Genomic DNA, 23,739 nt, shown 5'->3' with positions numbered 1-23,739 from the left:
ATCCGAGGTTATGAAGATAATTTTTTAAAAATGAGATGGACTCACTGTCACTCAGGCTGGAGTGCAGTGGCATAGGTCATGGCTTATAGTACCCTCTGCCTCCTGGGCTCAAGCAATCCTTCCACCTCAGCCTCCTGAGCTGCTGGGACGACAGGAGCATGCCACCATGCCCAGCTAATTTTTGTATTTTTTTTTTGTAAAGACTGAGTTTCACTGTGTTGCCCAGCTGGTCTTGAACTCTTGATCTCAAGTGATCCTTCCAATATCTTGGCCTCCCAAGTGCTGGGATTACACGTTGGTGGCATGAGCCACCAAGCCTGGCCAGTTGATTGTCTTAAACTTCAAAATGATCTTTAATCCATTTTGTGTTCATTTTAGGATAAATTTAAAGTTTTCTTGATTATTCCCAGATAATTAACTATTGCTGTTGCAAATAAGCTTTTTAAAATTGTTCCCTGTGATTGGTTATTATTTGTATATAAAGTTCATTTTTTTTCCCAAAGAGAATGCCAGTTTTTTTCCCCCAAATGTTCATTTTTCAAATAGTATAACTACTTTAAAAAAAATTCAGTCTTGGGCTGGACACGGTAGCTCACACCTGTAATCCCAGTACCTTGGGAGGCTCAGGCGGGAAGACTGTGTGAGTCTAGGAGTTGGAGACCAGCCTGGGCAACATAAGGAGATTCCAATTCTACAAGAAATAAAATAAATTTTAAAAATTGGCTGGGCATGGTGGCACAAGCCTGTAGTCCAAGCTACTCAGGAAGCTGAGGTGGAAGGATCACTTGAGCCCTGGGGGTTGAGGCTGCAGTGAGCCATGATTGCTCCATTGCACTCCAGACTGGGCAACAGAGTCAGACCCTGTCTCCAAAAAAACACAAACACTTAGTCTTGAATGAAGTTTTATTGAAAACTTCTGAATTGTTTGCCTTATTTTGCCTCATAATTTATATTTAAGTTTAAGACATCTAAAATGTATATTGTACAAAACTTTTAAACTTTTTACTTGTATTCTTAAGGTAGTGAAACAACCAAAGCTGTCTTATCAGAACTTCCTGTTTAAATCAAAAGTAGATGAAATTTGGGAATAAAAGAGATTGATGGTGGTATTAGGCCAGCTAGAAGCAGAGCTGTGGAATTGATCATTTGGGATTTTGCTAACTTTGATTTATCTATTTACTTAAACTTTGTTTTTTTATTAACTTGTTTATAGAAATGGTAATTTTTTATTAAAAATAATGTTTATCAAAGAAATTTAGGTTTTTTTTTTTTTAATTGCATTTTAGGTTTTGGGGTACATGTGTAGAACATGCAAGATTGTTGCATAGGTACACACATGGCAGTGTGATTTGCTGCCTTCCTTCCCCTCAGCTATATATGTCATTTCTCCCCATGCTCTCTCTCCCCACCTCCCCACCCCCCAGAAATGTAGATATTGAAGGAAGAGAAAAGCAACTGTGATTCCACCTCAGACATTTAACATTTTTAAAGTTCTTTTAATTGTATAAATACAAAATAAAAATAAATCTGTTACATATGTAGGTAAATATCTTCTTTTTGTGTGTGTGTGACCAAGTGTCACTCTGTCACCATGACTGTCTAATTTTTTTTTTATTTTTGTAGAGACAGGGTTTCCCCATGTTGCCCAGGCTGGTCTGTAACTCCTGGGCTCAAGCAATCTTCCCACCTCAGCCTCCCAAAGTGCTTGGATTACAGACATGAGCTACCACGCCCCACCTTATTTGCTTTGAAATTAATAGGCTTTAAAATTTGCCCACGTATGTCTCACTCTCTGCATTAGAAAACAAACCGGGCCGGGCGCGGTGGCTCACGCCTGTAATCCCAGCACTTTGGTAGGCCAAGGCGGGTGGATCACGAGGTCAAGAGATCGAGACCATCCTGGTCAACATGGTGAAACCCCATCTCTACTAAAAATACAAAAAAATTAGCTGGGCATGGTGGCGTGTACCTGTAATCCCAGCTACTCAGAAGGCTGAGGCAGGAGAATTGCCTGAACCCAGGAGGCGGAGGTTGCGGTGAGCCGAGATCGCGCCATTGCACTCCAGCCTGGGTAACAAGAGCGAAACTCCATCTCAAAAAAAAAAAAAAAAAAAAGAAAAGAAAACAACAAAGTTCTGAGAACTTAAATCTTTAAAGGATTGCTGTTTTGTTTTACTTTACTGCAGGTTTTTGTTTTACTCTAACCATTACTGATTGATTGATTGATTGAGATAGGTTTTCCTTATGTTGCCCAGGCTGGTCTTGAACTTCTGAACTCAAGTGACCCTCTTGCCTCAGCCTGCCATGTAGCTGGGACTATAGGCAGACACTGCTGTGCCCAGCTTCTAACCAGTATTGATATCATGTTATGAAATACACATGATTTCAATAATATAGCCAGTTTATACAACAAAGAGAAGATTTTGCAAATTCTTAAAATTCAGACTATATTAATATTTGAAAATACCAGCACCTGTAAGTAACCTTAAGAAACTGTACAATTTAATGTTCACTTCTTTTTCTTCTTTCCTTCCACTACCTCTGTCCAATCTCTTCTCCCTCTCAGATTCCTGTAGTCTCTGACTGTCTTTTAGTCATCTGGGCTACTTGTTCCTTCTGTCCTAGTTCAGGATCAAGGTTGCCTGGGCTTCCTACCTCTTCAAGTCTTTTTCTTTTCCATGTCCCTTGAGACACCCTTGGCAATAAATCTAGCTATTCTCTATTTTGTTTGTTTTGAGACAGAGTCTCACTCTGTTGTCCAGGCTAGAGTGCAGTGGTGCCATCTTGGCTCACTGCAACCTCCACCTCCTGGATTCAAGTGATTCTCCTGCCTCAGCCTCCCAAGTAGCTGGGATTACAGGCGTGCGCCACCACGCCTGGCTAATTTTTTGTATTTTTAGTAGAGATGGGTTTCATCATGTTGGCCAGGCAGGTCTAGAACTCCTGACAAGTGTCTTCTTAAGAAATGTCATGGCCGGGTGCAGTGGCTTACGCCTGTAATCCAAGCACTTTGGAGGCCAAGGCAGCTGGATAACCTGAGGTAGGGAGTACAAGACCAGCCTGACTAATGTAGTGAAACCCCATCTTTATTAAAAAAAAAAAAAAAAAAAAAAAAAAAAGGTCATCATCCTAGGCACTTTCATCTAAATTACTGCTTTAAAAAAATTACTTGCTGGCAGTTATATTTGACCTTATTTTGATACTTTACTTTTTTGCTTATTCTGGTTTTTCTTAAAGGGATCACTAAAAAAGGTGAACATTATTAATTTGGAGGGCTCTTTTTTTTTTTTTCTTTTTGAGATGGAGTTTTGCTCTTACTGCCCAGGCTGGGGTGCAATGGTGTGATCTCTGCTCACCAAAGTCTCCGCCTCCCGGGTTTAAGTGATCCTCAGCCTCACAGGTAGCTGGGATTACAGGCATGTACCACCACACTCTGCTAATATTTGTATTATTAGTAGAGACGGGGTTTCTCCATGTTGATCAGACTGGTCTCAAACTCCTGACCTCAGGTAATCTGCCCGCCGTGACCTCCCAAAGTGCTGGGATTATAGGTGTGAGCCACTGTGCCTGGCCTAGAGGGCTCTTAATACCGCATTTATTTTTTTATAACCTAAATTTGTAGGTTCTTTATTCAGAGAACAAGAATCCTGACCTTTGAGAAATGTATGTGTTTCTAGCTAAGGTGCTTGAAATAGTTGAGAGGTATATTATACAGTATAGAATAGATAGCTTAAAAGTCAGTGAAGAATGGGACCATTTAAGTAATAAGCTTCATTTCTTCTTAAAGCCTTCCTCATTATTTGTTTAGGGGAACCCAGCTTTTCCTAGTTGAAGCACAAATTTTAAACATTGAGTTTATTTAACTTCAAATGGGAATTCAAATTCCAATTTAAATATTTTTTAAAAGTGGATTAAAATCACATGTATTTATAAACTTTGTATCTCTGATACAGAAGTAGCATTTCTTGAATCTCTAACAATTAAGCCCCAAACACTAAAATATCATTGAGAAATATTGTATTTTGGTGATATGAAGTAGAGAGGTACAAATACATGAGAGTTTTTACCTTATTTTGCCTATAAAAACACTACAGTGTTGATGGGAGACACTATATTAGTACTCTGGATTAAACAGAAAGCCAACTTATACTAGGATGTGGGGGAATTTGTTCATTGTGGGGTAAGGGAGTTGTCTTAAAAATTGAGATTAAGGGCCGGGAGCGGTGGCTCAAGCCTGTAATCCCAGCACTTTGGGAGGCCGAGGCGGGTGGATCACGAGGTCAAGAGATTGAAAACATCCTGGTCAACCTGATGAAACCCCGTCTCTACCAAAAAAAAAAAAAAAAATACAAAAAATTAGCTAGGCATGGTGGCGCATGCCTGTAATCCCAGCTACTCAGGAGGCTGAGGCAGGAGATTGCCTGAACCCAGGAGGTGGAGGTTGTGGTGAGCCAAGATCACGCCACTGCACTCCAGCCTGGGTAACAAGAGTGAAACTCCATCTCAAAAAAAAAAAAAAAATTCAGATTAGGAATGTGATTAGACTTCAAAGATAATGAACATCAGAATGTTCTCTTCTCTCTTATCTTCCTTTCTGCCTATCTGCTTCACATTTTAAACTTTCTAGATAAGCTTCATCAACTTTTTTGATATGCATGCAAAACTTGGTGCCTAACTTCTCCTGTGCTTTATTTTATGTAATTCAGGCATGTAGAGTAACAGCTAGAACTTTGGATAGCCATTTCGTTAGGGATAAGTATCATGCTGTATAGGGATGAATTAAAGGTAGAATAGAGTGCCAAAAAAAAAAAAGGTAAAAGGAGGCAGTTTCTTGAAAGAGAAAAGGTGTGGAGGAGGTGTCATAGGCAAAAACAGAAGTGTGTGTTTTTGAAATGATCTGATCTTAATGTTCTTTCTGACAGGAAAGACTTGGGAATTTGGAAGAATTTCCAAAAGACAGCCTATGTAGCACATTCATTTAAGGGCAATATCTTAACTTAGAGCTGACTTCTAATATGAATCTTGAAATGCTGTTCAGTTGGAATTATGCCAATAACTGCTACAGTACTGCTCAGTACAGTTCACTGCCCTAGTACAGAAAGTGAGGGAAAGAAGCTAGCATGATTTCTGAGTTTGTGATAGAAAGTTCGGTCATAGCATTAAAGCACTTGTCCTTGAGACTGTAAGTACTAGACATGTAGCCCATCCTCTTTAAGAACAGAAGTGGCTGGTCCAAAGGTAGTGCATTATCTCAACTGATTGTTCAGTCAGTTACAGATCGAACTCCTTGTATCTACTCTTTTACCCCTTCTCACTACTGTACTTGACTAGTCTTAATAAAAAAAGAACAGAAGTATGACTGGAATTGATGGAGTTAAGTAAAAAGAAATGGCATTTGCAGAGGAATTATAGGGAAGAACAGAAAAATAACTAATTCTACTAGTAATTACTCTTATTTGTCTTGGAAGATACATCCTATTTAGATGGAAAAGACACGCCAAGTTTTGATGTAGAGCACATTGTAGTGGCCTGAATTAGGAGTCTGAATTTGTGTTGTTCTTTTGTGTTGACCATGAAAACTGTCAGAAACATTGAAGTCTGAAACAGATTTCAGGAGGACCAACAGTTGAATAAGGAATCTGTGTGAGGAAACAATAAAGTTGGAGCATTCTAAAAGAAGGTTGGAACAAGTGTCAAAGGTGTGGAGAGACTGTTAAAAGAACTCCTGTGGAAAATTTTTTTTTTTTTTTTTTTTTTTGAGACGGAGTTTCGCTCTTGTTACCCAGGCTGGAGTGCAATGGCGCGATCTCGGCTCACCGCAACCTCCGCCTCCTGGGTTCAGGCAATTCTCCTGCCTCAGCCTCCTGAGTAGCTGGGATTACAGGCACGCGCCACCATGCCCAGCTAATTTTTTGTGTTTTTAGTAGAGACGGGGTTTCACCATGTTGACCAGGATGGTCTCGATCTCTCGACCTCGTGATCCACCCGCCTCGGCCTCCCAAAGTGCTGGGATTACAGGCTTGAGCCACCGTGCCCGGCCTCCTGTGGAAAATTTTAAGTGTCAGAAGAAGTTTAGAATATCAAGCATTCTTGGCTGGACCAAGTGCAATGGTATTTACAACTAATTGATCACAACCAGTTATAGGCTTCTTTGTTCTTTTAGCACTCTCATTGTTTTACTTGACTAGCTTGAAAAAAGGAGAGAGAGAATATCAAGCATTCTTTAGTCAACCTTACTCATTTTTGAATAATTTGAGAGATACAAACTTTTTAAAATGTTACAACTTTTTCTTGGAAGAAAAATATTAAACCAAAACCCTAATAGAATTATTTACCAGATGCCCTGTCCTAGTAATTCACTGAATAACTTGTACTTAAAATTCAATGACTCCTCATAACTCAATGTAAGTATAGATGCTCCTTGACTTATGATGGGGTTCTGTCCTGAAAAACCAGTTGTAAATTGAAAATATTGTAAGATGAACATCATAGCTTAGCCTAGCCCACCTTAAATGTACTCAGAATACTTAAATTAGCCTGCAGTTGGGCAAAATCATCTAACAAAGCCTATTTTATAATAAAGTATTGAATAGCTCATGTAATTTATTGAATATTGTACTGAAAGTGAACAACAGAATGGTTGTAGGGGTCAAAGTATGTTTTTTTACTGAATGGTGTATCACTTTTACACCATTATAAAGTTGAAAAATCCTAAGTCAAACTGTCCTAAGTTGGGAATCATTTGTATTTACTGTGTGGTAGAACTTTTAAGATCTGTTCCCAGGTTTCATTGACCTGTTGCGTCTTTGGGACTGGACTTTCCTGGAATAAGGACTGTAGGAAAGTTTTGTGTTTGGATGAATGTACACTTTACATTTTATTTATTTTCTGGAGATGGAGTTTCGCTTTTGTCACTCAGGCTGGAGTGCAATGGCGCAAACTTGGCTCACTACAACCTCTGTCCCAGGTTCAAGCGATTCTCCTGCCTCAGCCTCCTGAGTAGCTTGGATTACAGGCATGCACCACCACGCCTGGCTAATTTTTTTGTGTTATTAGTAGAGATGGGGCTTCACTATATTGGCCAGGCTGGTCTCAAACACCTGACCCCAGGTGATCCACTGGCCTCGGCTTCCCAAAGTGCTGGGTTTATAGGTGTGAACCACCCTGCCTGGCCTAGATTTTATTTTTATCCAGGACTACCCGAGAATGTTTTCTGGTAGGATTTCTTCCATATTGCTTTTTTTCTTATAGTTTAAAAAATATGACGGAGTGATGTATGCCGTAAACCACCATGGCATGTGTATACCTATGTAACAAACCTGCATGTTCTGCACATGTACCCTAGAACTTACAGTATAATAAGTAAAATTTTTAAAAGTATATGATATGCATACCAAACATTGTAAGTAATATACATGTATGTTATAAAAATTATATAATAAGCACTTATGAACCTATCATCTAACCAATAACCTAAATATTATCAGTAACTTACTCACACTGTTACAGCACCAAGTTTTATTCCAGTATAAGTTTATCTTTGAATCTTTGACTCTTCTTGGGTTTTCTTTTCTTTCTTCCTCCTCTTTCTCCTCCTTCCCTCCTCTTTCTTTGTCTTTTTAAAAATTAATACAAGTCTTTTCAGGAATGCTATCTGAGATTGGTCTTTCTTTTAAAGGAGATTGCATCCATTTTGATCCATTAATTTCTCTCTCTCTCTCTCTCTCTCTCTCTCTCTCTCTCTCTCTCTCTCTCTCTCTCTGAGACAGAGTCTCACTCTTGTTGCCCAGGCTGGAGTGCAGTGGCAGAATCTTGGCTCACCACAACCTCCACCTCCCAGGTTCAAGAGATTGTCCTGCCTCAGCCTCCCAAGTAGCTGGAATTACAGGCATGCACCACCACAGGCTTGGCTAATTTTTTGTATTTTTAGTGGAGACAGGGTTTCTCCATGCTGATCACTTCCAATTTCAGATGATCTGCCTGCCTTGGCCTCCCAAAGTGCTGGGATTATAGGCGTGAGCTACTGCGCCTAGCCTTTAATTTCTCTTTTAAGCTTGTTTTGAAAACTTAGAACAGGAATTATTTATATTTTATACTTTTTGATAAAGTTGTAATGTCTTTTGGTATACTTGACCCTTAGATGTTCTATAATAATTTGCTTTGCAATCTGCTATCTGAATGAAGGTAGAATAATAAAAGGGAGACACCCGGTGGCTCAAGCCTGTAATCCCAGCACTTCGGGAGGCCGAGGCGGGTGGATCACGAGGTCAAGAGATCGAGACCATCCCGGTCAACATAGTGAAACCCTGTCTCTATTAAAAACACAAAAAATTAGCTGGGCATGGTGGCTCGTGCCTGTAATCCCAGCTACTCAGGAGGCTGAGGCAGGAGAATTGCCTGAACCCAGGAGGCGGAGGTTGCGGTGAGCCGAGATGGCGCCATTGCACTCCAGCCTGGGTAACGAGCGAAACTCCATCTCAAAAAAAAAAATAAAAAATAAATAAAAAATAAAAAATAAATAAATAAATAAATGAATAAATGAATAAAAGGAAGACACCATAAGGAAACCAGTTTAAAAAAACCTGTGATTGATAAAGATGTTTGCCTATTAATGTGTCACTTAGTTTCTGAATGAACATGGATGAATGAGACATAGTATTAAAACAGATTAGAAAACCGTTCCCTAGAGTAATTAGATATACAGTTATATACTTTTACATAAGATAAGTTGAAGTAAAATCTATTTTAAATGCAGAGGTGATTTCATAGGGTGTTTGCTCTATCCAGTGGTTCTCAAACTGTGATGGTTGCCATCCCGCAACCGTTATGTTAATGTGAATGAAAGCCAAAGATTGACCTACTCTGGGTCTTGTATCTAACTATAGGAGGAAATAGAATGGGAAAGTGTGCTACTCTGGCAGCATAGTTTACTGTTAGATAATTGGGTTGCTTTCAAATTCTCTTTATTTTTACTATTATTTTTATAGATACAGAGTCTCACTCTGTCACCCAGGCTAGAGTGTGGTGGTACATTCAGGGCCCACTGCAGCCTCTACCTCTCAGGCTCAAGTGATCCTCCAGCCTCAGCCTACTGAGTAGCTGGGATTACCACTACACCTGCCTATATTTAATTTTTTTTTTTTTTGAGACAGAGTCTTTCACTCTGTTGCCAGGCTGGAGTGCAGTGGTGTGATTTTGGCTAACTGCAACCTCTGCCTTCTGGGTTCAAGCCTTCTTGCCTCAGTCTCCCGGGTAGGTGGGACTACAGGTGTGCGCCGCCACCACCACCACGCCCAGCTAATTTTTGTATTTTTAGTAGAGACGGGGTTTCACCATGTTGCCCAGGATGGTCTCCATCTCTTGAGCTCATGATCCGGCTGCCTCGGCCTCCCAAAGTGTTGGGATTACAGGCGTGAGCCACTGCGTCTGGCCTCAAAATTTTTTAATAGAATTGGGGTCTCCCTGTGTTGCCCCAGGCTGGTTTTGAATTCCTGGCCTCCAGTTATTCTCCCACCTTAGCCTCCCAAAGTGTTGGGATTACAGGTGTGAGCTATTGCACACAGTTTAGACTTAGGTAACTTTGAAGAAGAGAAAGTGAAATGTAGAGGCTTGTAGAACTAGAAAATGGAACATGCTCAAAAGCTTATAGTATTTGTTAGCGAGTAATTAACTACTTCTTAAACGGTTTGGGTTACCTTAATTATGAGAGTTAATGCTTTAGGTTTATTATTTTGTACAGTTAATTTTTTTGTCACTATAAAATATACTATCGGATGTCTGGAAAATACAGAGGTGTACAAGGAAACTACCTCTTGTTCTGCTACCCAGAGACAATTACACTGTGGTGAATTTCCTCTCTATATGTTCTTGCATAGTTATGACCATATTATGATGTTAATTTTTTCTTTGATCAGTATTTATAACTTTCTGTTGGGGTAATGAAAACATAATCTTAGTCAATATAGGTTCTACCAAGGTTGTATGTTGATAATTGTTAAATCTTGTTTTTTCATTTAACTCTACAAGTTAAAGGATGTGTTTTCATTTTAAGTTTCTTGGCATATAACAACATCATTAAAATAATTTTGCTTGTTAATTGTTTACTTGATGGGCAAAAATGGTATTTTATGTCATTAATTACTAATAAGTTTGAGCATTTTTTGTTGAGCTAGCTAGTTACTGTTATTTTTTTGTGAGTTCCAAGTTTTTTATTCACTTGTCTGTTAGCATCGTAGTGGTTTTCTTACTGATTTGTATTTTTTTTTTGAGATGGGGCCTCACTCTGTTGCCCAGGCTGGAGAGCAATGACAAGATCATGGCTCACTGCAGCCTCAACCTCCTGGTCTCAAGTGATCCTCCTGCCTTAGCCTCCCAAGTAGCTTGGGACCACAGGCATGTGCCACCAGGCCCAGCTAATTTTTTTATTTTTTATTTTATTTTTTTGAGACGGAATTTTGCTCTTGTTACCCAGGCTGGAGTGCAATGGGGCGATCTCAGCTTACCGCAACCTCCGCCTCCTAGGTTCAGGCAATTCTCCTGCCTCAGCCTCCTGAGTAGCTGGGGTTACAGGTACGCACCACCATGCCCAGCTAATTTTTCGTTATTTTTAGTAGAGACAGGGTTTCACCATGTTGACCAGAATGGTCTCGATCTCTTGACCACGTGATCCACCCGCCACGGCCTCCCAAAGTGCTGGGATTACAGGCTTGAGCGACCGCGCCCAGCCATTTTTTAATTTTTTTTAATAGAAAAGAGATCTTGCTGTGTTGCCCAGTCTGGTCTCAAACTCCTGAGCTCAAGTGATCCTCTTGCCTCCCAAAGTACTGGGATTACAGGTGCAAACCACTGTGCCTGGCCATTTTCTTAAAATTAAGTTTAGAAATTCTTTGCTTTTAGAGATCTGATAACTTTTCTATTGTTGCTATTTGTTTTACTTTATTTTGCTGATGAATTTTGAAACATGATGTAAGGTAAAGTTATTTATTCTTTCTGTGATTGTTTTGAATTTTTATATAGGCTCTGTCCTTTTTTTTGTGAGACGGAGTCTCTCTGTGTTGCCCAGGCTGGAGTGTGCAGTGGCACTGTCCTGGCTCACTGCAACATCTGCCTCCTGGGTTCAAGCAATTCTCCTGCCTCAGCCTCCTGAGTAGCTGAGATTATAGGCATAACACCATGCCCGGCTAATTTTTGTATTTTTAGTAGAGACGGGGTTTTCACCATGTTAGCCAGGATGGTCTCCTGATCTTGTGATCCGCTTGCCTCAGCCTCCCACCGCGCCTGGCCTGGCTTTGTCTTTCTTAAAATATTTTCAAGCTAGGAGTCCACCAGATCGGTGACTGTGGAGGGCTAAGTGACCCATGGCCGCGGCCACCATGGGCCGTGAGTTTGGGAATCTGATGTGGATGCAGCATGTGATCTCCTACAGCTTGTCACCTTTCAGAGCAGCGCGCCTTCCCACACGTCTTCTCTAAAGGAATCCCCAATGTGCTTTGCCGCACTCCCCGCATTTGGGAGTCTTTCCTTCCCGTGGTGAGGCCATCTGTAGTGTTTTATCTTATCTACATATGGGGGACTCAAGAGTTTGAGAGATCCAGGAGGAAGAATCCAGCTGCCTATGAAAATGACAAATGAGCATCACATCCAAATGACGGTTCCTGTTTCTGAAAGACCTTTCTCTGGAAGAGGAGTCTGCATTGTCTCTTAAAGACACAATAAACTTCCTATGATCTGCCAAAAAAAAATATATCTATATATAAAATATGTATTGTATCAGAAGAAGCAGCTATTATATTCAAAGAAAAATGCCATCTTTTTTTTATTTTTTTTATTTTTATTTTTATTGCCTTTTAGGTTTTGGGGTACATGTGATGAACATGCAAGATTGTTGCATAGGTACACACATGGCAGTGTGCTTTGCTGCCTTCCGTCCCCTCACCTGTATCTGTCATTTCTCCCCATGCTATCTCTTCCCACCTCCCCACCCCCCTGAAAAATGCCATCTTAAGCTGCTTTTTAGTTATTTCTGTAAACTAATGGTTTTCAATTCCTTGTGAGATTTAAGGACAGTGAAAGATGACAAAAAAACTTTAGTGACAATATATTTTAGCAATGGCAAAATAACCTCTTTTCTGACAAATCTAAACTCTCTTATCAGAGTTAAAAGCTTAGACAACCTTTGTGATTAGCCTTCTGTGAGTACAAAAATATAAAAAGCATTTGTATTTTCTGAAAATAGCATTTATTCATGAAGAAAATTATGATAGAAATCTGTTTAAACAGAAAATTCTAGACTCTTCAGACAGCTCAGGCTTTTGAAAAAGCCTTGTGCTTTGGCAGGAGCCCAGGAGAGGAAGTGTCTACATCTGCTACATTCTAGAAGCCTTCTCCAAATCACCGTAACATAGCCAAAAGAGCAGTGTATTTCATTACTGTGTGGTTTTGGAAGAATCTGGAAGTCTGCCGCAAACACAAGGGAGGAGACTAAGGAGTACTTCCAGTTTTTGTAGTGATCTATTTTTATTGAGATTCAAGTTAGGGGGACAGTGGGGTTATTTTTTTGCTCTTGTGGAATGGAAAGCTTTCAGTTTGAACTTGAGCCTTTTGCCTTAGCTCAAGTCACACAGGAAGAGTCAGAGGGGCCTGCACAAAGAGAAACAGGTTGACAAGTCAGGGTAACCAATGAGAGCCTGTTACTGACGCAAAGTATACTGTAATGGTAACTTTTTCTCCTATGAAATAAATAGACAAAGTCCATGTTTGTAGTGGAGAAGGAGCAAGAGAAGAGTGCTACCAGGGCATCTGGGTAATTGAGGTAAAGCCTTTCTGTTGCTTGGTTTAGATCCTCATCTACCATGAAGAATCGTAACTAGAAAAGACAGTGCTACCATGGATATAGAGCACAAAGACAAAAGAAAAAAAAAGGTTTAAAAAAAGAAAGAAAAGAGGCCACAGACATGTCTTAGGCTAAGTTTTTTTTTTTTGGTCTTTGTTTTTTACATAGGACACAGTTGATAAGAGACACAAAACTGAAGTCTGGGTCCTTTGAGAGAAAATACTAGTTTAAATGGACAGGGGGATATTTATTCATTTTGGATTCTCTACAACTTAAAAAACAAAACAGGCACAGCGGTGCAGACCTGTATTTCCTACTCAGGAGGCCAAGGTGGGAGAATCACTTGAGTCCAGGAGTTTGAGTTCAACTTGGGCAACATAGCAAGACCCCTGTCTCTTAAAAAACAAAACCAAACCAAGAGAACAGTGTCACTGCAATATAATTCATATGCCATATAAGTCACCCATTTAGTATTCATGATTCAATGATTTTTAGTGCTTTCACAGAGTCATTCTACCGTCAGTCACCACAGTAAATTTTATTTCATTTATTCATTTGTTTTTTAGAGATGGGGTCTTGCTACACTGCCCAAGCTGGCTTTGAACTCCTGGGTTCAAGTGATCCTCCTGCCTTAGCCTCCCAAGTAGCTGGAACTCCACGCACCTGCCAGTTAATTTTAGAACATTTTTTGGTCCCCAAATCTACAACTTTTAATTAATTTTAAAAAGTTACGTAGGAAAAAGATGGGCCAGGCACAGTGGCTCAAGCCTGTTTGCCCAAAACTTTGGGAGGCTGAGGCAGGTGGATCACCTGAGGTCAGGAGTTTGAGACTGTCTCAAAACAAACAAAAACATATATATAATTTCATATATATATATACACATATATAAAAAAGATGTGACACATCAGGAATTTTAAGGATTAATCAGAAAGCTCTGAAATCTTTTTCCCTTAAAATGTATTTTAACATTTTGAAAATGTGTTCATAATATTTAAATTGATAAGTTGTTATATTTTTATGGGAAATTCATGGGAAAGGTCTAAATCACAGAGAAAACTTATTTTTCAGGCTATATGAAAAAGCCATCTACTGTCTAATTATTGTAATAGTAAGGAGAACAAACTCAGCTTCGATTTTTAAGCATAAATTATCAGGTGATAACAAACATGCATTTTTTTCTAATATGAAATATCAGACTGGGTGCAGTGGCTTACACTTGTAATCCCAGTGCTTTGGGAGGCTGAGGCGGGTGGATCATTTGAGGCCAGGAGTTCTAGACCAGCCTGGCCAAAATAGCAAAACCTCGTCTCTACTAAAAAGACAAAAAGCCAGTTACGGTAGTACACACCTTTGGTCCCACTACTTGGAAGGCTGAGGCATGAGAATCGCTTGAACCTGGAAGGTGGAGGTTGCAGTGAGCCAAGATTGCACCACTGCACTCCAGGCTGGGCAACAGAGAAAGACTTTGTCTCAAAAACAAAACAAAACAAAACAAAACAAAACAAAACAAAAAACCCACAATAAAGAAATGTCAGGGTAGTACTCTGATTATATGAAAAACAAGATAGTAGCTATTATTAAATTATTAAATGGATGGGTACTGTGGCTCATGCCTGTAGTCCCAGCACTTTGGGAGGCTAAGGCGGGCAGAGCACAAGGTCAGGAGTTCAAGACCAATATGGTGAAACCCTGTCTCTACTAAAAATGCAAAAATTAGCCGGGCATGGTGGCATGTACCTTTAGTCCCAGCTACTCAGGAGGCTGAGACATGAGAATCTCTTGAATCCGGGAGACAGAGGTTGCAGTGAGCCAGAATTGCACCACTGCACTCCAGCCTGGGCAACAGAGAGATACTGTCTCAAAAAAACAAAACAAAACAAACCCCACAAAAAAGAAATGTCATGGTAGTACTCTAATTATATGAAAAACAAGATAGTGGCTATTACTAAATTATTAAATGGACAGGTGCAGTGGCTTACGCCTGTAATCCCAGCACTTTGGGAGGCCGAGGTGGGTGGATCACAAGGTCAGGAGTTCAACACCAGCCTGGCCAATATGGTGCAATCCTATCTCTACTGAAAATACAAAAATTAGCCAGTCATGGTGGCATGTGCCTTTAGTCCCAGCTACTTGGGAGGCTGTGGCAGAAGAATCACTTGAACCTGAGAGACAGAGGTTGCAGTGAGCTGGAATCACTCTGTTGCACTCCAGCCTGGGCAGTAAGAGCAAGACTTTGTCTCAAAAAAAAAAAAAAAAAAATTGTTAAACAATTGATGATAATTAACATCAATTCTATGGGCAACCTGGGAATCTTTTACTTTTTCATAGAAAGAATAGATAAGGAACTTTTCCTACCCTTTGTATTTTTTAAGTAATGACTGCATTTCTTTTTCTTTTTCTTTTTCTTTTTTTTTTTTTTTTTTGGCATTTCTCTATTTCTGTTTTAGGTGTGTGATCCTGTAAAATTAAGTCTTCCAAGATGATCTGGTGTATATTACTGGTAGGAATTCTGCTTCCCCAGTCTTTGGCTCATCCAGGCTTTTTTACTTCAATTGGTAAGTCTTACTATGTGTTGGTTTGTGTTGGTTTTGCATTTTTTAATTTCCATTTTTTAGTTTTTTAAAATCAGCAAAAACAAATATAATGTATTCCCAGAGTATAGGTTTCCTCCCTGCCTCTCTAAAAGGTCCTTTTAAAATAATTTTATTAAAAAAAATTTTTTATTACAAAAATGATACATATTCAGGGTAGAAACTTACAAAAATTTAGAAATGCATGTCAAAGGAAGTTACTCATTAATGAGTCTATTAAGCAAATAATGTGTATACTTAGTCTTTTTCAGTGCACAGATACACAAGTAATATACTGTATATATATCTAGTCTGCTTTTTCCATTTAAGATTCTACTGTGAACTAAAGGAGTTTTTTGTATTATAATTTAAAAAAAGAAGCTTATCATTATTATTTTTAATAGAGGGTCTCACCATGTTGCCCAGGCTGGTCTTCAACTCCTGGCCTCAAGGGACTTTCCTGCCCTGGCCTCCCAGAGTGCTGGTATTACAACAGGCATGAGCCGCAATGCCTGGCCCATAAGTATTACATATTTATGACTCTTGATTCCATTATATAAAATGATGGGTTCTTGCATCCTATTATAAATAACAGAGTATTTAAAACTTTTTTTAGTGTGGCTTTTATTAAATAAAAATTTAATTCTAATTAGTCTCAAAAACAAACGTAAAGGAGAGGTGGTGAAGAAACAATCTTTGGAAAGTAGTGTTGATTTGCAGTTTAAAAATACACTTGTATTGCCGGGCGCGGTGGCTCAAGCCTGTAATCCCAGCACTTTGGGAGGCCGAGGCGGGTGGATCACAAGGTCGATAGATCGAGACCATCCTGGTCAACATGGTGAAACCCCGTCTCTACTAAAGATACAAAAAATTAGCTGGGCATGGTGGCGCGTGCCTGTAATCCCAGCTACTCAGGAGGCTGAGGCAGGAGAATTGCCTGAACCCAGGAGGCGGAGGTTGCGGTGAGCCGAGATCGCGCCATTGCACTCCAGCCTGGGCAACAAGAGCGAAACTCCATCTAAAAAAAAAAAGAAAAAAAAAAAATACACTTGTATTTTTACACAGTAAAGACAAATTGCCAGCACAGTGTAAAGCTTGCAAAATTAAATAGCTTGAAAATTAGAACTGAAACAGTTGATTAGAAAAGTTTTTGACTTTATTTTCGTTTATCTGGTGAAAAAAAAGATCGTCTTCAGCATAGCTGATTCATGTCAGTTAAATTGTCTCGTAGAATGAAACAGTCTCAATCATTCTTATTCTTAACATACTTGTATTGAAGGATGAGTATTTGATAACCTTCTTCCCCTTCTAGGTCAGATGACTGATTTGATCCATACTGAGAAAGATCTGGTGACTTCTCTGAAAGATTATATTAAAGCAGAAGAGGACAAGTTAGAACAAATAAAAAAGTAAGCGAAATATTTACTTCTTATGACTCTGACTCAACCTGGATGTTTTCTTTCTCAAGCTAAAATATTCTTTAAGTAGAAATGAAACCCATTTTTGAGTCTTACAAAGCCAGTTGAAATGGCTAAAATAGGTGTATAGAGAACAAGTTAGGGTTGGGCCAACTTTCACATGGAAGAACATGGGTTGAGATAAGAATATGGCTAGATATTGGCCGGGTACAGTGGCTCATGCCTGTAATCTCAGCACTTTGGGAGGCCGAGGTGGGTGGATCACTTGAGGCCAGGAGTTCGAGACCAGCCTGGCCAACATGGTGAAACCCTGTCTCTACTAAAAATTAGCAGGGTATGGTAGCATGTGCCTGTAATTCCAGCTGCTTGGGAGGCTGAGGAAGGAGAATTGCTTGAAGCCAGGAAGGTAGAGGCTACAGTGAGCCAAGATTGCACCACTGCACTCCAGCCTGGGTGACAGAGCAAGACTATCTTAAAAAAAAAAAAAAAAAAAAAAAAAAAAAGAATATGGTTGGATATGGAAGTTAATTGATAAATTTTAAAAATATTGCTAATATGTTCTATGCTTCCCTTAACCTCTTAGTCAAGCCACCTCTTGCAGCAGTTTTCCAATTCTATTTATCCTTGACTCCCGGGTTCCCTTGTAGAGATTATAGTGATAAGTATGATTAGTGTTGTTTAATTGATAGTTTTTCTCTAATATGAATTTATTTTTAATTGACTCAGATTCATAGTTAATCCTGACCTGAGAATTCCTGTCTTTTATTTAGTGAGTAGCTAAGTATTCAGTTTTTTGTTTTAAGATATAGTTTTTAGATACTGGATATGAAAGTTTAGTATAAGTTAATTTAAATGAACATGTAATTTGGGTTGGGCTAATTTGTAGTTTGTAATAATCAGTTATTTGGCCCTAGGAACTATGGGGAAATGAATTTTTAACTTTTACTAGAGGGATTCATTCACAACTTTTACTAAGATAGGGAGGTTACATTTACTATAATCATTGGGAGAAACAAATTTAAAACAAAAAGTCCTATAGTTGTATTTTGATTCTGCCAAGAGAGTCTTGCTTTTTAAAAAAGACCTTATAATTTTACTTTAAAAAGAAACTACAGGTATAGTTTAACTCAAAAACTTCTAGTCATTTTCTTTTTTCTGAGCATTTCACTAAATTGTGTTTTTCCTTATGAAATACACGTATTCTCAGTTTTTATGTTTTACATCTGTAGATGGGCGGAGAAGTTAGATCGGCTAACTAGTACAGCGACAAAAGATCCAGAAGGATTTGTTGGGCATCCAGTAAATGCATTCAAATTAATGAAACGTCTGAATACTGAATGGAGTGAGTTGGAGAATCTGGTCCTTAAGGATATGTCAGATGGTAAGTCCGAAGAGATTCCTGAGTAAGGCAATATTGCCACCATCTGTAGAAATAATAAAATTAGTGATAAATTCAGTTCCCAGGAAATCAAGTGTTCAGTGTTATAACTGGATTATGCCTTGGTGCATTTGGTTTGAATAGAGTTAATTTAGTCAAAATCATGAATTCTTTGATTAAAAAAGAAGTAATTTTTTTTCTTTGAGACGGAGTCTGGCTTTGTCACCGGGCTGGAGTGCAGTGGCGTGATCTCAGCTCACCGCAAACTCTGCCTCCCGGATTTAAGTGATTCTTCTGCCACAGCCTCCCCAGTAGCTGGGACTATAGGCATGTGCCACCAAGCCCAGCTAATTTTTGTATTTTTAGTAGAGACGGGTTTTCACCATGTTGGACAGGATGGTCTTGATTTCTTGACCTCGTGATCCACCTACCTCGGTGACTCAATCTGTTTTGACTTTTGTTTTGAAATCTGCAAAAGTAAATAGATTATATGGCATATAACTTCATTTCTGAGGGTAATCCTTTTTATTTTAGGATTATCTTCAAACTTTAAAAATTTATATCTTTATCTGCAATCAATTTAAAAAAATGTTGGGAGTGTTACTGTAAAGAGAGGTATTAGCTATCTATTTAGTATTTTGAAGTTTAGAATTAGTTTACTCAATGTAGACAATCAAACTGAGACTGCAAACAGTAATAATGAATAAATGATACAAATACAGTTGGAGCGTTGAAATGTTTTAGATACTTTAATAACAGATGTAGAAGACTAAATCTGAACTTTAGTAAGGAGGTTAAGGGATTATGTCCCCCTCCAAAAGAGAGAGAGATGGAAAAGAGCTGAGCTAGTTACTTAGATAAAGTACTACAAGGGTAAGTACTTTCTGTAAGCAGTGAAGTAAACTATTAGTCACAGGTCAGGAAGCCTTGAAAATATGGCAGGTACTTGTGAATACGTCTTTATTATGAGAGGTAAATGCCTGTGATTATTTTCTGTACTATGTAACACCTTGGGAACTTTTTTTTTTGGAGACGGGGTCTCACTGTTGCCCAGGCTGATTGTACAGTGGCACAATCATGGCTCATTGCAGCTTTGAACCCCTGGGCTCAGGCAATCCTCCCACCTTAGCCTTCTCAGTAGCTGGCACTACAGGCATGGAACACCATGCTGGGCCAATTTTTAAATTTTTCTTTTGTAGAAACAAGGTCTTGGTCTTGCTATGTTACCCAGGCTGATAGCGAATTCTTGGCTTCATGCGATCCTTCCACCTCAGCCTTCCACGCTGTTTGGGTTTACAGGCATGAGCCATGGATCCTGGCCCCGAACATGTTTTTAAGGAAATCCATATATTTATTCTCAAGTGATGAACTAAATTGTTTTTTAATGTGAATTGGGACTTTGTTGTTTTAATCTGTAGTAGTCATTCTATAATGCTATGTGAGAAAAAATAAATATTTTTCTTCGAATTTTGTTTGTAGCATAATAAATATTATAGCCTTCTATAAAACTTGTAAAACTTGCTTGTAAAATTCCATGTAGAGATTGTGACTGGGAGTTGGTCGTAAAACTAAAAAATATTATTGGAAACAGAGCAGGTCAAAACTCCCATGCTGATCTCATAATGGAATTACACCAGTAAAAAGCCACTGCACTTCAGCCTGGGCAACACAGCAAGACTGTCTCTAAAAAAAAAAGAGCATAAAAATACACTTGATATAAACTCTAGCCCTATTCCAGTTAGTTGTTCATTTGTACATTTTTATTAACATAAATAATGCCTGGTCTCAGCCGGGCGCGGTGGCTCACACCTGTAATCCTAGCAGTTTGGGAGTCTTAGGCAAGCAGATCACTTGAGATCAGGAGTTTGAAAGGCTTAACATGGTGAAACCCTGTCTCTACTAAAAGTACAAAAGTTAGCTGATTGTGGTGGCAGGTATCTGTAATCCTAGCTACTCAGGAGGCTGAGGCAGGAGAATTGTTTGAACCCAGGAGGTGGAGGTTGCTGTGAGCCGAGATTGTGCAACTGCACTCTAGCCTGGGTGACAGAGTGAGTCACCATCTTAAAAAAAAAAAACAAAAAAAAAAAAAAACCTGATCTCTTGCTGTTCAAAATACATAGTAGGCTGGACGCAGTGGCTCAAACCTATAATCTCAGCACTTTGGAAGGCCAAGGCAATCAGATCAGTTGAGTTAGAGACCAGCCTGGCCAACACGGTGAAACTCCATCTCTACTAAAAATAAAAAATTAGCTAGGGGTGGTGGTGCACGCCTGTAATCCCAGCTACTCGGAAGGCTGAGGCATGATAATTGCTTGAACTTGGGAGGTGGAGGTTGCAGTGAGATGAGATTGTGCCACTGCACTCCAGCCTGGGTGACAGAGTGAGACTCTGTCCCAAAAAAAACCCCGAAAAAACATATAGTTGATTATAAGTTAATGAGAAGAGAGGGAAATCTTATACCTAATTTTTATTTGCAAATAATGATACCTATATTAAAATTTTAAACCCCTTTTTTTGTTTCTTAAGGAGTATTTAGCATCCAGGCTTCTTGGGGTTATATAGTTATCAGTAATTGGTTTGTTAGTTTGATTTTTGCTCTACTTTATATAAATCCTCTTTAAATTAAGATTAGGTTTTATATATTGTAAATTTTGATTGATTAATACCATGTTTGATAATTAAACTGATCTAAATATATTTTAATAAACTAGCTTTGCTGTTGATCTTAAGTATATAATTAATATCTCTTCCTTCCCCTTAAAGAATTCCACCAGACTTTACATATTTACATGTTAATATAATGTGTAATCATGGAAGAAGAAAACAACTTAAAGAGCACACATTTTACTTACCATCTGTTTTCTGGAAGTATAATTGATTGTCAGTGAATGTCATTTTCAGATCCATAAATGTGTTCATTTCCCAAACTTAGTGGATGCACTTTTATTTTCTTGCCATGTTAACTGAAAACTCATAACTATTAGGTTCGGTGATCTTTACCTGCTTATACAATAATTTATATAACAATGTCACATTACTTAAACAACACTAGGCTTTTGGAAGATTGAACAAGTTAGAAGTATGCCAAGTCTCATTCAGTGTACTTAATTTTTTCTTGTTGAATATGTGGAACTTTTCATGGTATGGTAGAAAATAATAAAATAGATTTTGAAAAATCCATAGTAATTCTCTTTATGGGAAGTTTATGAGGTTCTACAGTCTTTTTTTTTTTTTTTAATCTATTTCAAGGTTTTATCTCTAACCTAACCATTCAGAGACAGTACTTTCCTAATGATGAAGATCAGGTTGGGGCAGCCAAAGCTCTCTTACGTCTCCAGGATACCTACAATTTGGATACAGATACCATCTCAAAGGGTAATCTTCCAGGTAAGATTATTCTTCCAGTCTATAAAATACCTATCACCTAGCTTCTCTTTTGAGTCCATTAAGACAATGTTAATGTAAAAAAGACATCTGTATTTTACGATTTTAAATTGTAATTTGTTTCATAGCCTTTGAGGACAAAAGAATCACTTTCCCTTTCTCTTAGGGCTTAATAGTTGTGGATATGCTTCTAGCTTGTTACTCTGAAAGCTTGTATTGATAGAGACTAACTTAAGTAGGTAATTTTGGTGTGTAAGAAAAAGAAATTATCATTTTACCAACCAGGGAGGAGGTTGTTGGTAATATTTAAGTCAGAGGTGATAGTGGATAGATTATCAAGCTACTTATTGGAGTAGAATAGTAGAATTTGATAATGTACCTAATAGGGATTTCTGGCTTGATCAACTAGATAAGTTCCATTTAACAAAATAGGGCTGGGCATGGTGGCTTATACCTGTAATCCCAGCACTTTGGGAGGCTAAGGGTGGGAAAGATTACTTGAGGATAGGAGTTCAAGACCAGCCTGGGCAGCATAGCAAGTCCCCAACTCTACAAAAAAATTAAAACTTAGTTTTGTGTGGCTGTGCATGCCTGTAGTCCTAGCTGTTTGGGAGACTGAGGTGGGATGTATTAGTCCATTCATACACTGTTATGAAGGAATACCTGAGACTGGATAATTTATTAAAAAAAAAAAAAGGTTTAATTGACTCACATTTCCACATGGCTAGGGAGGTCTCAGGAAACTCACAATCATGGCGGAAGGCAGAAGAGGGAATGAGTGTCAGCAGGGGAAATGCCAGACGCTTATAAAGCCATCCGATCTTGTGAGAACTAACTAACTATCACAAGAACAGCATGGAGAGTAACTGCCCCCATGATTCAGTTATCTCTACCTGTCCCGCCCTTGACACATGACAATAAAGGACTCTTTTTAGTGTTAGTTTACTTTCATTTTGGTTTATTATATTCAATTTGATATGTTCATGTCAGTCATCATACCTCTTCCTTTGAACCAAAGGAATTTACAACTTATTCTTGTTTCTCATCAAATTTGGTTTGCTTTTTGTATGAAGCTTTTTATAGTCTTTTTCTGCTCCTATCACTTTCCTTATTTCCTTTTCTTCTTTGTTTTCTTGCCTATTTACTTTTTCTTCTCCTGTTCTCTACTTTGGAAACAGGTTTCCTTTTCAAATGCTGCATCACTTTTCATTTATTTTAAAAATCAGATTCCCAGGCAGTCTGCCTTTAGTGTTGTTAAAGGTCAATAGGTTAACACAAGCAGAAATACTTTACCAAAGCAGAATAGCTAAAGATTGTCTACTGTCTCTGCCATGCTTGTTCAAATAATGTTGCCAGAATATCAGGTCATGTAAAAAAATATTACCGTTGCTACTTACATGTATTAATGGCATACTGTCATCTTACGTGTTTTGCATGCCACTGAGAGAAACATTTATAATTGCTGCATTATGAGCTCATCCTCAGTTTACTAGTTCTCATAACTGAAAAATAATAGCATTGTCAATTTAATATTCATCTTTAGTTTCTGGAACTAAGTCATGTTAAACTATTAAGAAGTTAGTTTCTTAGCATCTGCTATGGTTCGAATGTGTCCTTCCAAAATTCAGGTGGTGAGACTTAATGGCCAGTGTGATGGTATTAAGAGATGGGGTCCTACACAAACAGGATTTAAGACACTTATGAAAGCAGTTTGATGCAGCCTCTAGTTCTCTTGCCCTTCCACCTTCACCATATAAGGACACAGCATTCTTCCTCTCTGGAGGATGCAGCAACAAGGTACCATCTTGGAAGAGGAGAGCAGCCCTCACTAGACAATTGAACCTGCTGGTGCTTTGATCTTGGACTACCGGGCCTCTAGAACTGTGAGAAAGTAAATTTGTTTTTTTTATAAATTATCCAGTCCTCTGATATTTTGTTATGGGAGCACAAATGCACTAAGACAGTATCCTTTCCTAGAGTGGAAGTGGGGGCAGAGAATTGTTTAAGGGAAAAAACACAGATCTTCATCTTCATTTTAGGAGTATACTGATCATCAGTTACTGTCTGTTAGTGATTAACAGAAGGCCAGAAAAAAAATAGTGAATGGAGGTAATTGTATGATTTGAATATTTGATTAAATGGGTCATGTGATCCTC

At 38.6% G+C, this 23,739-nt stretch overlaps 1 protein-coding gene and 1 pseudogene across 2 annotated transcripts in view; both read left to right on the top strand.

Moving 5' to 3' along the window:
• P4HA1 (prolyl 4-hydroxylase subunit alpha 1) overlaps positions 1 to 23,739 on the top strand; it is a 92,896-nt gene that overhangs the window by 16,381 nt on the left and 52,776 nt on the right. For both annotated transcript variants that reach the window (XM_074382380.1, XM_074382381.1), the window contains exons 2-5: positions 15,281 to 15,388; positions 16,716 to 16,812; positions 18,051 to 18,202; positions 21,449 to 21,586. In XM_074382380.1, the coding sequence (XP_074238481.1) occupies positions 15,313 to 15,388; positions 16,716 to 16,812; positions 18,051 to 18,202; positions 21,449 to 21,586 (463 nt within the window). In that variant the 5' untranslated portion in view covers positions 15,281 to 15,312. The remainder of the gene's footprint in view (positions 1 to 15,280; positions 15,389 to 16,715; positions 16,813 to 18,050; positions 18,203 to 21,448; positions 21,587 to 23,739) is intronic.
• On the top strand, positions 5,826 to 11,711 carry LOC141580591 (cytochrome b-c1 complex subunit 8 pseudogene; annotated as a pseudogene).

This window comes from Saimiri boliviensis, chromosome 12, assembly GCF_048565385.1.
Source record: "Saimiri boliviensis isolate mSaiBol1 chromosome 12, mSaiBol1.pri, whole genome shotgun sequence".
Taxonomy (NCBI): domain Eukaryota; kingdom Metazoa; phylum Chordata; class Mammalia; order Primates; family Cebidae; genus Saimiri; species Saimiri boliviensis.
Note: the sequence above shows the minus strand (reverse complement) of the source record. Positions and strands in the feature narration are given on the sequence as shown.